Raw genomic sequence first — 16,265 nt, 5'->3', positions numbered from 1 at the left:
TGTTTCAATTGAAAACAGTGGTTAATATTGCTAAGAAATCTTCTTGTTTCTCTAGCCGTGACTAAGGCCTACATGGAATAAAATACAAAAGAGTGTGGTGGAGAGTAGGACTTTAGGGACCTTCAGATCTCAACTTAATATTATTTTACTTAATGTGTATAGGATGAACAAGCTTGTTGGACTAAAGGGCCTCTTCTTCTTCACCATTGTTGTAATATTCTATTGTTCTAATGCACTAGAAATTTTGTAACATGTTTTATGCAGAGGGTGGTAAATATTTTTCCTGAACATCTTAGTTAAAGCCTTATTACTTTTGATTTAAAGGATGGCCATGTGTGGGCACTCACACTCTCAGACCATTATCAGCACACCCAGGGATGCATGAGGATCTCTTCCAGAGTGGGTCGCTCCTTGGGACTCCGCGACAGACATTTCTTTATAAGGCTGGCACATTCTGGTGGAAAAAGGAAAGACTGAGATGGTACTCTTCAACTGCTTGTTATTGTAGCTGTGATGCCATCTTCCCACTTACCTTTGGATATATCTGCTGTGTAGATGACATTACACCGGATGACCTCCTCTTTCCTTTTAAATGGTACTTGACCGCACAACATCTCGAAGAGGAGCACACCCAGAGACCATACGGTGGCTGGTTCTGCCTCATAGCTCTTCTTCAAGCACCATTCTGGAGGAGCATAGAAATGTGTGCCTGCGAAAAAAGTTAGATCAATGAATTCAAAGGCTGTGGGACTTCATACCGATTAGACTACTAGGTGGTCATGTTGCTCACCAGTAAAGCTTGTGTATTCTTTCTGGTTGAGAAGAGTGCCACAGCCAAAGTCAATCAGCTTAGTCTGCTGAGTGCTGGTCTCCACAAGGATGTTCTCAGGTTTGATATCCCGGTGAAGAACCCCCCGTGACTGGCAATGGTGAACCGCCTGCACCACCTGACGAAAGATACTCCCTGCTATGGGTTCCGTCAGACACTGTCCCCTCTCCCACATAAAATCAAACAAGTCCATGCAAGGGTCAGGACGTTCCATCACCAAGAAAACACATGACGGGGTAATGACCCAGTCTAGCAGTTGGATGACTGCAGGGCATGCTGGGGGACGGCTGACCAACTGCATCAATGCCAATTCAAGGGGGACTGATTCTGTGTCATTGGGCTAGGGGGCAAACAACAGGAAGATACAGAGGAATGAGATGATTAAGAAAGAGGTCCTTGCCTTCATGATAATGTTCAACAAGAGAAGTATTATAGACTTTCATGTAGGAGAGTTAATAAAAATCTCAACTCGTACTACTCACAGGAGACATCGAATGGTTCACACTTTGCCTTTTGATGCGTTTGATAGCCACCTGCAAAGAAGAACCGAAAAAACTGGCAATAGGCACATCATTTTGGCAAGTCCACATCATCTTAAGATTCGCTGTGTGGCACTTCTACTCATAAGGCATCCTTGACGAAAGCGAAAATATAAATTTGAAAGTATTCAGACCCCTGACTTATAATCTTCTCTTATTGATCAACAAATTTGTTCCTTGTGATATTCTTATTGTAAAACAATCAAAACACAAAATTATTTTGTATGTGATATTGCCAGAAGAAAAAGGCAAAGTGCTGTTTGCAATCTCCCCACCTTTATCTGCAATGGCAGCTTGAAGTCATTTTGGGCAAGTCTGCCCCAGTTTCGCACACAATTGTAGAGTGATTGTGGCCCATTCTTTCAGTTAGATTTGCTCAGAGATGTTCAGGTTAAACATACCCACACCTCAATTTTCAAACGGTGCCACAGATTTTAAAGCTTTTCTGTGTCAACCTGTATAATGCAGTTGTGTTCTTGTTATGCAAACATAAAGCGTTTCCACAACACAGTTGTTAAATAATTCTCTCTATTATAATAAAAATATCCTGGGACGAGACGTGACTTTTTCGGAGAGATACTTTCACGTCCCATGAGACGAAACTTTGTGCCAAGAGATTTAACCATGCCCAGGGCCGGATATAAAAGACAAAGAGTAGATGACAAAGTAGAACATTGTAAAGAATTCAAAAACATTGGTGCGATACACATGCAGAGCAGTGTAGAGATAATGAAAGTACTAAAATTCAAAAGTTTCAAAAAAATTATAGTAAAGGTCGCATTAGCGCAAACAAACGGAAATTATTACTCAGTAAAATAACGGAACAGTGAAAAGAGATTGAATATATTGTTCAGATTTAATCTTTAAGTCGGAGACTTGTAAATCGTGTAATTTGTGTTGCCATCAGGGAAAGGTTATGTTTCTTCCCAACAAAGAGGCATATCTGTGAGAATTAAAAGATTTGTTGTTTGGTGAAAGTGAAATCCACATACGCTGTCACGCTTGGGTCACAGGGTTGCACAGATACGCAGGAGATTTTAGAGACAGAAACATTATTCACACACTCTTCAAACAAACATAAATCACTTTCAGGAGTGATTCGAGTTCCATCTCTCAATTAAAAGAATAGAAAATCTTCCTTTTCCTAGGGGCGCACCTCAGGAGTGGGACCCCCGAAACGGAGGATGTCTAGGGGAGAAGAGAGACAAGACAGTGAGACAAAAGGACAGCTGCTGTAGAGGCTTTTAAATGTTCAAAGTGCCGCATGAGATGCAGATCACACAGCATGGCAGCAGCAAGCCAGCAGCTGATCAAGCAAAGAGGAGGTAAAAAAACACTATATTTATTTCCCTTTGTATCACCAGGGGTTTTGGAGGAATGACTGCGTCTCCTTGGGGTACGTTCAGTCCCCCTCTTCACAATGCGAGTGGCAGAGACATGAAGTGGCTGGTGCATAGTACAGGCTGGGGGTTGGGGGGGATGGGGGGGTTGTCAAGCGAAGTGAGCAGGGGGCTTTCTTTTTTTTTTCTAAAATTTTTTTAACATGAAACAATCTAAAAAAAAAAACTATTTAGAATTTTAGTATTTAAAAATATAAATATCACAGAGAACAAAGTTTAGATTTGTTATTCAGCACAGAGAAATAATCAATAGTCCAAATGCTTCTGTAACGTATTGTATAATAAAAACAAAGAACAAATAGATAAAAGAAGTACATTAAAATATCCATCAATCAGAAACTCACTTAACAGTTATAAGTCATGAGACTCCATGACAACAGGTTCAATTCTGGAACCCCAAATTATTAGACACACACACTGACACTGGGATGACTTTCGAATGACCACATCTGAACATTTACTGCTCTGGTCCAGAGTCCACCCTGGCAGTGTTTTTGTGTTGATTTCCATTTTAATTTCAATTGTTATCTAAATGTTAGAAACAATTTATCTAACTTTATTAAAACCACTAATTAAACCCAGCCACAGGGAATGCACAAACCAGTGTGTTTCTTTGTGCCGGTCCCAAGCCTGGATAAATGGGGAGGGTTACATCACGAAGGCCATCTGGTGTAAAATTCTGCCAAATCAATATGCGGACAACAATGCAAATTTTCATACCAGATCGATCGAGCCCCGGGTTAACAACGACCACCACCAGTACTGTTAGCTAACAGGGTGCTGGCGGAAATTGGGCTACTGTTGGCCAAAGAAGAAGAAGGAGAAGAAGAGGGGGGAGACGTGTCTGGAGGCAGGAGGAAAGGCGGAAAGTAAAGTAGAGTGGAACTGAGGGTAGGAACTTTGAATGTGGGCAAAGGGGAGAGTGTTAGCCGATATGAAGGAGAGAAGGAAGGTTGATATATTGTGCATGCAAGAGACTAAATGGAAGGGGAGTAAGTCCAGGTGGATCGGATTCAAATTGTTCTATCATGGTGTGGATAGGAGGAGAAACAGAGTAGGGGTTATTCTGAAGGAACAGTATGTCAAGAGTGTTTTAGAGGTGAAAAGAGTGTCAGACAGAGTAAAGATTATGAAGCTGGAAATTGGAGGTGTGATGATGAATGTTGTTAGTGCATATGCCCCGCAAGTTGGGTGTGCAATGGATGAGAAAGAAGATTTTTGGAGTGAGTTGGATGAAGTGATGAACAGTGTACCCAAGGGACAGAAAGTGGTGATTGGAGCGGATTTCAATGGACATGTTGGTGAAGGGAACAGAGGAGATGAGGAGGTGATGGGTAGGTATGGTGTCAAGGAGAGGAATGAAGAAGGTCAGAGGATAGTGGATTTTGCCAAAAGGATGGACATGGCTGTGGTGAATACGTATTTTAAGAAGAGGGAGGAACATAGGGTGACGTACAAGAGTGGAGGAAGATGCACACAGGTAGATTACATCCTATGCAGAAGAGTCAATCTGAAGGAGATTGAAGACTGCAAAGTGGTGGCAGGGGAAAGTGTAGTTAAGCAGCATAGGATGGTGGTCTGTAGGATGACGTTGGAGATCAAGAAGAGGAAGAGAGTGAGGGCAGAGCCAAGGATCAAATGGTGGAAGTTGAAAAAGGAAGACTGCAAGGTTGAGTTTAGGGAGGAGGTGAGACAGGCACTGGGTGGCAGTGAAGAATTACCAGACAGTTGGGAAACTACAGCAGATGTAGTAAGGGTGACAGCAAGAAGGGTGCTTGGCGTGACATCTGGAAAGAGGAAGGAGGAAAAGGAAACCTGGTGGTGGAATGAGGAAATACAGGAGAGTATACAGAGGAAGAGGATGGCAAAGAAGAAGTGGGATAGTCAGAGAGATGCAGAAAGTAGACAAGAGTACAAGGAGATAAGGCACAAGGTGAAGAGAGAGTGGTGAAGGCTAAAAAAAGGCATGATGAGTTGTATGAGAGGTTAGACACTAAGGAGAGAGAAAAGGATCTGTACTGATTGGCTAGACAGAAGGACCGAGCTGGGAAAGATGTGCAGAAGGTTAGGGTGATAAAGGATAAAGATGGAAACGTACTCACAAGCGAGGACAGTGTGTTGAGCAGATGGAAATAGTACTTTGAGAGGCTGATGAATGAAGAGAACGAGAGAGAGAAAGGTTGGATGATGTGGAGATAGTGAATCAGGAAGTGCAAAGGATTAGCAAGGAGGAAGTAAGGACAGCTATGAAGAGGATGAAAATGGAAAGGCCGTTGGTCCAGATGACATACCTATGGAAGCATGGAGGTGTTTAGGAAGAGATGGCAGTAGCATTTTAACCAGATTGTTTAATGGAATCTTGGAAAGTGAGAGGATGCCTGAAGATTGGAGAAGACGTGTACTGGTGCTGATATTTAAGAATAAGGGGGATGTGCAGGGCTGTAGTAACTACAGGGGAATAAAATTGATGAGCCACAACATGAAGTTATGGGAAAAGTAGTGGAAGCTAGGTTAAGAAGTGAGGTGATGATTAGTGAGCAGCAGTATGGTTTCATGCCAAGAAAGAGCACCACAGATGCAATGTTTGCTCTGAGGATGTTGATGGAGAAGTTTAGAGAAGGCCAGAAGGAGTTGCATTGCATCTTTGTGGACCTGGAGAAAGCATATGACAGGGTGACTCGAGAGGAGCTGTGGTATTGTATGAGGAAGTCGCGAGTGGCAGAGAAGTTCATAAGAGTTGTACATGATATGCACGAGGGAAGTGTGACAGTGGTCTGCGGTAGGAGCGACAGGTGTATTCAAGTTGGAGGTCGGATTACATCAGGGATCGGCTCTGAGCCTTTTCTTATTTGCAATGGTGATGGACAGGTTGACAGACGAGATTAGACAGGAGTCCCGTGGACTATGATGTTTGCAGATGACATTATGATCTGTAGTGATAGTAGGGAGCAGGTTGAGGAGACCCTGGAGAGGTGGAGATATGCTCTAGAGATGAGAGGAATGAAGGTCAGTAGGAACAAGACAGAATACATGTGTGTCAATGAGAGGGAGGTCAGTGGAATGGTGAGGATGCAGGGAGTTGAGTTGGCGAAGGTGGATGAGTTTAAATACTTGGGATCAACAGTACAGAGTAATGGGTTTGTTGAAGAGAGGTGAAAAAGAGAGTGCAGGCAGGGTGGAGTGGGTGGAGAAGAGTGTCAGGAGTGATTTGTGACAGACGGATATCAGCAAGAGTGAAAGGGAAGGTCTACAGGATGGTAGTGAGACCAGCTATGTTATATGGGTTGGAGACGGTGGCACTGACCAGAAAGCAGGAGACAGAGCTGGAGGTGGCAGAGTTAAAGATGCTAAGATTTGCATTGGGTGTGACGAGGATGGACAGAATTAGAAATGAAGACATTAGAGGCTCAGCTCAAGTTGGACGGTTGGGAGACAAAGTGAGAGAGGTGAGATTGTGTTGGTTTGGACATGTGCAGAGCCTCTGCAGCAGAGGAGAGATGCTGGGTGTATTGGGAGAAGGATGTTAACGATAGAGCTGCCAGGCAAGAGGAACAGAGGAAGGCCTAAGAGAAGGTTTATGTATGTGGTGAGAGAGGACATGCAGGTGATGGGTGTAACAGAACAAGATGACGAGGACAGAAAGATATGGAAAAAAATGATCCGCTGTGGCGACCCCTAATGGGAGCAGCCGAAAGAAGAATATTAAAATCACTAATTAATTTAATAATGGTAGTGGAATTAAAATATAAAAATAATCAACACCTTTTTATTGCTAAACAAACTGCCAAAAGATATGCTGCTACACCAAGGGTGATAATCATCAGACCTGGGGGCGCCACGGTGGGTGCAGGTTTTCCTTCCAACACAACTGTTCAATTTGAAAACAAGTCTTGCCAGTAGCAGGTCTTATTTAATATTCTGGCTTGTTAGTGTTTTAACTCTGCAATGTCAGGCCATACTTAAATTGCTGATTTGTCTTTTGTTTCTAATGATTTCATCTAAATGATTTGAAGCCCATAACGGATCGGTAATTTTTAGTTCTTCACCTTTTTTCTTTTTTAGTTTCCTTCTAAGTATTTTATTAAACCAAGTAATGCACAATGAATACACACAGGTGTAAACGGAGAGAAGTTAGATGTAGAACTGTTGGTTTCTTTGTCATTTTCATCTTATTTCCAATAAGGAGGCATTAAAAACAGTGAATGCAGCTGTTTAAAACTAAAACAAACAATTAAGGGTTCAAAACCTCAACAAGTGAGAAAATTCAAATAAAGCAAAAAAATGTTACTTGAGCAATAAGTGCTCCAACTGCAATAAATGACTCGCATGAGGCAATCGGGTGGGAACAAAAACCTGCAGCCACTGAGGTCCTCCATTGCTGACTGACATTGCTCACCTCTGATTTGAAGGGACCAAGTCTTATGTAGCAATTGCTTATGCAGCAAAAGCTGTTCACTTATTAAGAAAATGGTAAGAATGAAAACCTGCGGCCACTGCGGACCACCAGGATCAGAGCTGGGCACCTGTGTGTTAAATAAAGGGACAGTTGCAGTCAGTTCTCAGTCAGTTGTCAGTTCTGGAAGAGTGCTAAATAGCACAAAAGTAAATAAATAAATAAATAAAAAAATAAAGGAGGGTTTTAGTAGAATTAACCTAAACATTTCAGAACTTTAAGTCTGAACCAAGACCCCATAAAAAAAGACTTTTCTTCACATGGGCTTCGTCATGGATGTTCATCAAAGGATGAGGAGCAGCACCATTGACAATACACACACACATCACCAGCCACGTTCTTAAAGATCACACGAGAGTAGAGTTCAAAATAAGGAAAACTGAAGGTACATTACAGATGTGAGAAGTTGGAGAGAAATTAAGCACAAGGAAGAGCTTACATAGGATGACCATGACATACACAGGGGCAGTTTGACAACAAGAGCTGATAAAACAAAACGGCAGGACTGGGACAGGATAGTCAGTTTGAAAATAACCAGGGTAACAGCGGCGGAGAGAGCAGAGTTGGAGATTCAAGTGGGGTGGAACATTAATGAAGGACTAAGAACTTGAGCTCCACAGAGTAGGAGCCAGAAATGTAGCTGACTATTTCCACTTTAACCGGTTTCTTAAGTAGAATTGTGTTCATTTACTAATAAAGCAGTATTTTTTCAATTATAATTGTTGCTTGATTTCTTAACGAGCCATCAATTAATAATGAGGTGTAAATGACAAAGGATCAAGCAGCTCTCCAGCTAATGTGCTTCCATTTAAACCTGTATATGTGCATCGTGAAGCATCCATGCTGATAATAATAATAATAATAATAATAATAATAATAATTCTTTAACTTTGTATAATGTTTTTCTCACTACTCAAAGCACTTTCCATAATGAGTGGGGAGTTTCTTCAACTACCACTGATGTGTAGCATCCACCTGGATGATAGGACAGCAGCCATTTTGTGCCAGTATGCAAACCACACATTAGCCATTAGATGGTGAAGTGGGGTAAGAGAGAGAGAGAGACAATTAAAGACAGACGATGATTAGAGGGTCAGAATGACTAGGCCATGGAAGGCAATTTAGTCTGGACATCGGGGTTCACCATACTCTTTATGAAGGATGCCCAGGGATCTTTTATGACCACAGAGAGTCGGGGCAGCACCCGAAGGACGGCACCACTTGTACAGCACAGTGTTCATCTTACTTCAATGGGGCATTAGGATCCACATTCAGACCACAGGGTAAGCACCCCCTGCTGGCCTCACCAACATCTCTTCCAGCAGGAACCCCAATTTTTCCTACATGGTTTCCCATCCATGTAATGACCAGGCCCGGTCATACTTAGCTTAAGGTGGACGACCTCTTTTGAAGTGCATTTTGTAATACAATTTTTTGAAATGAATGAAAGAGAAAGGAAGGACTGCAAAACATTTTTATAAAGTTATCAGAAAACAGAAAATATACACTTTTTTGTTTTAGAAGAATAAAATTACTAAACAGCCGCATAATTAAATACCAAGTCTCATTATCTGCTAGGCCTGGCATCTAATTACAAAATTGGTCAATTTCCAGACCTAAACTCACTAACAATGCTGTGATAGGACATGAAGCCAACAATTCATGCTTGAAAACCTACCAGAGCTTCTGAATTAAAGCAGTTCTGCAAGGGAGGCTAAGATTCCTCAACAGCCATGTGACTGATCATGAATTTTAGATAGATAGATAGATAGATAGATAGATAGATAGATAGATATGAAAGGCACTACATAATAGATAGATAGATAGATAGATAGATAGATAGATAGATAGATAGATAGATAGATAGATAGATAGATATCAAAGGCATTATATAATAGATAGATAGATAGATAGATAGATAGATAGATAGATAGATAGATAGATAGATAGATAGATAGATAGATATGAAATGCACTATATGAGGGTCAGTAATGTCACATGGACAGAGTAAAGAAAAATTCTGTCCATATAACATGCAACACATCACCATGATCAGTGAGTTGAACAATCTTAAAATGTCTCACTCCTTTACCTGAAAAATCTCGTTTATAATTAACAGCTAAATAGAATAAGCAAATTTATATTATACAGTAACATGGAAATATGGTTGTTTCTTGGGAACTTCTTTTAATGGAATTTAAAATTAATTCAAAAGCACATTTTGTGCTTTGTATATGTGACAGATATAGATACATATTTAAGATAAATATACGCTGGAAAACAGATAGATAGATAGATAGATAGATAGATAGATAGATAGATAGTTTAGTTACAGGTACAGATGTATAACTGCGTTTAACATACAGTATGACACCGGTTTAAATAAAAGAAATGTTAGCTGGCTTTTACTTAATATTAGGTTTTGGTTGAAGACACAAAAACACTGAAGTCAAAAATTTCCAATAATGGAGGAAAACAGAAAGGGGACAAATACTATTATCAAAGTTCTGCGTTATACTTCCATACTGGATTTTTAAAAGTGACAATAAAAAATGCAAGTATTTTTGGCTGTAAATTTTAAAAAGATTCTCATACAGGTAGGTGGTCAGACTTCCTTCGCCCAGCTCGCACTTCTCCAAATCCACCAGTACCCAGAACTTGGCCAACAAAATAGTTTTCTGAGAGGGCATCGTAGTCTAAAAAAAATGCAATGGTGATGTGAGATTTGATAGCACTGTATAAAGTTAACAGCTCTTTTCATAACTGGTGGTATTCAGTGACAAATGAGATATCTTATCTTAGAAAACTGGGAACAACAGGAAAAAAATGGTGCATCACTAAAGACTCCAGTACCTGAACTCGCATCACTGTCCACACTTCCATCTTCAGAGCTCTGCTGGTCTTTCTTCTGAGAGCCTTTGCAAGAGTCCGTTTCAACCTCTGTCTGTAGAAAACCGATTCTATGTGCATTACTTGAAAAATACAAAAGATAAACACCAAGCAGAATAACCATTCCAACATATAAGGAGTCAAGCTGTGTGAAGTTCCCACTGAAAAACAACATCTGGCCAGCTTTCTCAATTTACGAATAAGGACTTTGTGACATTAGACTAATGAAGATTTCACACAAGTGTTAGGACCTGTGTTGCTAAGTATGATCTGACAAGGAAATAGCTGCATCTGATCCACCAGTCTTCCTGTGGACTGCCGTAATGCTTCTGTATGGGTGTGAAAGCCAACTTGTAACGATTCTCACCAGCTTTATTCCAATCTCACATCCCTAGACCCAACACAAGCAAAAGAAAACCAAAAATTCATTGTTTATCAGGCTCTTTCATTGTTTGGCATGAGTGATACTGTAGAAGTACTGTTGGAGCATTTGATGTGACAGAATGGCAGAATGAACATCTCGGAGTCATCACAATCGTGATTATGTACTGTTATCACCATTTAAAGGCAGTCTTCTAGTGGCCATTGATTGAGATAAGTTGGCATGAACACCTAACAATGTGTGCATTTGGCTTTGCTAATCTTTCATGATTCTTTTTGGGTAAACTAGACCAGGGGTAGGCATTGTCGGCCCTGGAGAGCCACAGTGGCTGCAGTTTTTTGTTCCAACCCAGTTTCTAAATGAGCATTCAATTGCTGCTGATGAAGCACATATTGCTTAAGTGACATTTTGATGCTTCATTTTAGTGGTCTCATTTGCCACCCTCAATTTCTTATGTCAGTCGTAAACAGCTGCATTCACTGTGGCTCCTTATTAGCAATAAGATGTAAATGACAAAGCAGTCAGCAGATCACCGTCTAGCTTATTTCGATTTATATCTCTGTGTTCATCATGCACTGTTTGATTTATTAAAACACTTAATAGAAAATGTGACAGGCTTCAAATCATTTTGATGATATCCTTGGAAAGGAAAAAATCTACGATATAAGAACCTTACATTGCAGACTAACAAGCCAAAAAATTAAATAAGGTCTGAGATTGGAAAGGATTGGTTGGGTTGAAATGAAAACCTGTAGCCACTGTGGCCCTCCAGGACCGACATTGCTCAACCCTGAACTAGACCATTATTTCTAAATCCAACTACTTTTCTTTCCCTCAAGCTGCTATTTATGCAAGTGTGTGTCAGTGTTCTGAAAAGTCTTCGTAGTATGAATGTGAACAAAGATATCAATGTGGGGAGCATGTCTGCACATTATGGCCACTATGGCTTTTGAAATCAGGCCTGATCTGCACAACAGTCCAGCTTACCAGAAGTTGCTCTCCCATCATCCCACCTGAACCAAACGGACCTCGACATTGCTGTCCGCCATCAACGTCAGTTTTACAGCTCAGGTCTAAAAGGGAAAAAGACCACTCATTTCATTAAGGCTGCACTTCTAATGACAATTCCATAAAGAAGTGACTATGCTGATTGCATTCATTGGTACTAAAACTCAAAAGGCGCACTTTTACACATACTGGCTCTTCTCTGAACTTTCAATATCCCACACTTTGTAAGCCTTTCCTGCCCCCACATAAAGAGACACAGACCTTCAGCCAGAAATTACACTCTGTAGAGTTAGGCATATAGCAGAGATACCTTAGGAGAGACTGGGGGGCATCAAAAGGGGACTTCACCTCCACAATATAATTGACCTGCCTCCTCTGTTTTGGATGAAAGGATTTTTGAACACTTAACTTGTGTCCTGCAAACCAGTCTTACTTCACCAGTTGGCAGATAACTACACTAACCACTCACCCCTAATTCACACCAAAGCAAAATGTCAGCACTGAGTAAACGCTCATCCGTCCACTTCACACCAACTCCGACTCCAATCCTTATTTAAGTGCTGCAAGCGGGAATAAAAACAGCAGCATTTGTAATTTGGTATAACATTTATATGTTATGGTGTGAAATGCATTCCTGGCGAGTGTGCATTTTTGGTTTACTAATTGAAATGAACTTTCTAATTACAATAGTTATGTGTGTTTCACATACACCTCATTCATCTTGCATTAACATTTATGAACACATTGACCTAAACATTTTTAAAGGAATACTCCACCCAAAAATATTTTTTATGTTACTTACCCCATGTACTTTGTAGTGATGATACAGAAATATTTTTATCTCATTTTTTAATGCAAAACAGAGATATAAAAACATATGACATAATACAAGCCAATGGTGACCAATGCTGAACAAAAGCAAATGATGTGAACAACCTCCATAGGAAAGAAATAAAAAATTCACATTACCCAGGTCAGTTATCCATTGGTATGCTCAAAACATGTAAAACACGTGAATATTGTTCAAAAGGTACTTTGGGAAATATCAGTGCACTGGCCAGGGTACTGAATGGTCAAGAAGAAAGGTAGGCTGCTCCCTACCTTTGGCAGGAGGTTGGCACAGAATGAATATTCTGATGTCCCAGCAAGGATGGACCGAAGACCCTCACCCAGCCTGGAGGCCAATGTAGCAGAGGGTCAAGGAGGAGGACGCCTCTTCAGGCAGTTTACTTCCCTGACATGCCGGCTGGCAGCAGCCCTGGGATAAACAGTACTGCAGCAATCCCCAGGGCATGCTGGGAATTGTAGTCCAATGGGGCACCTAGGTGGGTTCTTTGGGTGTCGCTGGGGACTGCTGCAGGGATCTGTGATCCCTAACTTGTGGGCTTCACAGTGACCCAGAAGAAGTGCTTCATACAGGCCATGCCCTTTCACTTGAAGTATTCCTGGGTCTTCAATAAAAGAAGCTACTCTGCCTCACCCAGGTGATTTGGAGCCAGTTGGAAGGAGAATAAAGTTTGCCTGGGACGTGTGGAGGAAGAAAAGAAGAGAGAGAGAACAAGTAAATTTTGCTGGTGCATATGTTTCAGAAACCTGTTTCAGGTATTTTTGGCAAAGAAATGATTATTTATGGCTGTGGAATTGTGTGTAGGGTTTGGGGTCCTGAATCCTTCCTACAGGTCACACATATAATACTTTGCCCCCTACTTGCTTTACTCACCCACCCCCAACCCCCCCACCTGGGGGCGTACTTCACTCTCGCCATTTTGCGTCTCTGCTGCTCGCGTTGTGAAGGGGGGGGCTGAACGCACACTAAGGAGATGCGGACAGATCAGCTGCTGGTACCAAGCTGCGTGTTCTGCATGTCGTGCTGCGCATCGATCATTTAAAAGCCTATACAGCAGCTGTCCTTTTGTCTCACTTCCTTATCTCGTGGGACGGTTAAAGTGTCTCTCGAGAAATTGTTTGTAAGTAGTCTCCTGGGACTTCAAAGTGTTTCTCCAAGATGATCATGTCTCGACCTAAGATTTTATATATATATATATATATATACATATATATATATATATATACTGTATTTATACACAATATATATTTGTGTGTGTGTGTGACATTGACAGACGGGTTTAATTTAATGTTATATTCAAGAAAACATCTTTTCAAGTACTGTAGCTACTGACTTCAGTGGAGAGGCAGACAAGTTTCAAATACTTTGTATATAGTAGAATACTCATGGAGTATTCCGTTAGTACAGGTCTGGGTTGGCTGTGTTTTATATATATATATATATATATATATATATATATATATATATATAAACTGCTTAAAAAAATTAAAGGAACACTTTGAAAACACATCAGATCTCAATGGGAAAAAGAAATCCTCCTGGATATCTATACTGATATAGACTGGGTAATGTGTTAGGAATGAAAGGATGCCACATTGTTTGATGGAAATGAAAATGATCAACCTACAGAGCCCTGAATTCAAAGACACCCCAAAAATCAGAGTGAAAAAATTATGTGGCAGGCTAGTCCATTTTACCAAAATGTAATTGCAGCAACTCAAAATTGTACACAGCACTTTTATGGCCCCTATGTTCTTGTATACATGCCTGAAAACATCGGTGCATGCTTCTAATGAGATGACAGATGGTGTTGTGGGGGATCTCCTCCCAGATCTGGACCAGGGCATCACTGAGCTCCTGGACAGTCTGAGGTTCAACCTGGTGGCATTGGATGGACCAAAACATAATGTCCCAGAGGTGTTCTATTGGATTTAGGTCAGGAAATTGTGGTGGCCAGTCAATGGTATCAATTCCTTCATCCTCCAGGAACTGCCTGCATACTCTCACCACATGAGGCCAGGAATTGTCACGCACCAGGAGCCACTGTACCAGCATAGGGTCTGACAATGGGTCCAAGGATTTCATCCTGATACCTAATGGCAGCCAAGGTGCCTTTGTCAAGCCTGTAGCGGTCTGTGTGACCCTCCATGGATATGCCTCCCCAGACAATCATTAACCCACCACCAAACTGCTCATGCTGAATGATGTTACAGGCAGCATAATGTTCTCCATGGCTTCTCCAGACCCTTTCACTTCTGTCACGTGCTCAGGGTGAACCTGCTCTCATCTGTAAAAAGCACAGGGCACCAGTGGTGCATCTGCCAATTCTGGTATTCTATGGCGAATGCCAATCGAGCTGCATGCTCTGGGCAGTGAGCTCAGGGCCCATTAGAGGACATGGGGCCCTTGGGTCACCCTCTTGAAGTCTTTCTGGTTGTTTGGTCAGAGACATTCACACCAGTGGCCTGCTGGAGGTCATTTTGTAGGGCTCTGGCAGTGCTCACCCTGTTCCTCCTTGCCCAAAGGAGCAGATACTGGTCCTGCTGATGGGTTATGGACCTTCTATGGCCCTCTCCAGCTCTCCTAGAGTAACTGCTTGTCTTCTAGAATCTCCTCCGTGCCCTTGAGACTGTGCAGGGAGACACAGCAAACCTTCTGGCAATGACACGTATTGATGTGCCATCCTGGAGAAGTTGGACTACCTGTGCAACCTCTGTAGGGTCCAGGTATCGCCTCATGCTACCAGTAGTGACACTGACTGTAGCCAAATGCAAAACTAGTGAAGAAACAGTCAGAAAAGATGAGCAGGGAAAAATGTCAGTGGCCTCCACCTGTTAAACCATTCCTGTTTTGGGGTCATCTCATTGTTGCCCCTCTAGTGCATCTGTTGTTAATTTCATTAACACCACAGCAGCTGAAACTGATTAACAACCCCTCTGCTACTTAACTGACCAGATTAATATCCCATAAGTTTCATTGACTTTATGCTATACTCTGATTAAAAGTGTTCCTTTAATTCTTTTGAGCAGTATATACATATATATACAGTACAGGCCAAAAGTTTGGACACACCTCCTCATTCAATGTGTTTTCTTTATTTTCATGACCATTTACATTGGTAGATTCTTACTGAAGGCATCAAAACTATGAATGAACACGTGTGGAGTTATGTACTTAACAAAAAAAGGTGAAATAACTGAAAACATGTTTTATATTCTAGTTTCTTCAAAATAGCCACCCTTTGCTCTGATTACTGCTTTGCACACTCTTGGCATTCTCTCGATGAGCTTCAACAGGTAGTCACCTGAAATGGTTTTCACTTCACAGGTGTGCCTTATCAGGGTTAATTAGTGGAATTTCTTGCTTTATCAGTGGGGTTAGGACCAGCAGTTGTGTTGTGCAGAAGTCAGGTTAGTTGGACGATCATTTATTTTTCAACAGGACAATGACCCCAAACACACCTCCAGGCCGTGTAAGGGCTATTTGACCAAGAAGGAGAGTGATGGAGTGCTGTAAATGGTCATGAAAATAAAGAAAACACATTGAATGAGGAGGTGTGCCCAAACTTTTGGCCTGTACTGTATATATATATATATATATATATATATATATATATATATATATATATATATATATGTACATGTGTATGTTTGTGTGTGCATGTGAAAGTGAGAAGCTGGCCAGACTTGTTGCTGGTTTAAATGAACCATGATCTGCAGAACCCCCCCCAGTCAACAAACTTACTGTATAAAATAACTTATGTATACTCAGGGCCGTCTCACCATCATAGGCCCCCAGACAAAGCAGTGTGCTGGGGCCCCTATTTTAATAGCTTATCAGAAACATCATGGGCCCCCTATGCTCCAGAGGCCCCCGGCCAGTGCCTGTTGTGCCCACATGTTAAGATGGCCCTGCATA

General features: G+C 41.4%; 1 protein-coding gene across 1 annotated transcript in view; it reads right to left on the bottom strand.

The window, feature by feature from the left end:
• Positions 1-362: 362 nt before the first annotated feature.
• LOC120543346 (serine/threonine-protein kinase pim-1-like) overlaps positions 363-16,265 on the bottom strand; it is a 28,052-nt gene continuing 12,149 nt past the window's right edge. The window contains exons 2-8 of the mRNA XM_039776380.1: positions 11,480-11,565; positions 10,075-10,165; positions 9,817-9,917; positions 1,312-1,446; positions 791-1,169; positions 533-709; positions 363-454 (exon numbers count right to left, since the gene is read on the bottom strand). Coding sequence (XP_039632314.1) covers positions 363-454; positions 533-709; positions 791-1,169; positions 1,312-1,446; positions 9,817-9,917; positions 10,075-10,165; positions 11,480-11,565 — 1,061 coding nt within the window. The remainder of the gene's footprint in view (positions 455-532; positions 710-790; positions 1,170-1,311; positions 1,447-9,816; positions 9,918-10,074; positions 10,166-11,479; positions 11,566-16,265) is intronic.

Source organism: Polypterus senegalus, chromosome 13 (assembly GCF_016835505.1).
Source record: "Polypterus senegalus isolate Bchr_013 chromosome 13, ASM1683550v1, whole genome shotgun sequence".
NCBI lineage: Eukaryota > Metazoa > Chordata > Cladistia > Polypteriformes > Polypteridae > Polypterus > Polypterus senegalus.
Note: the sequence above shows the minus strand (reverse complement) of the source record. Positions and strands in the feature narration are given on the sequence as shown.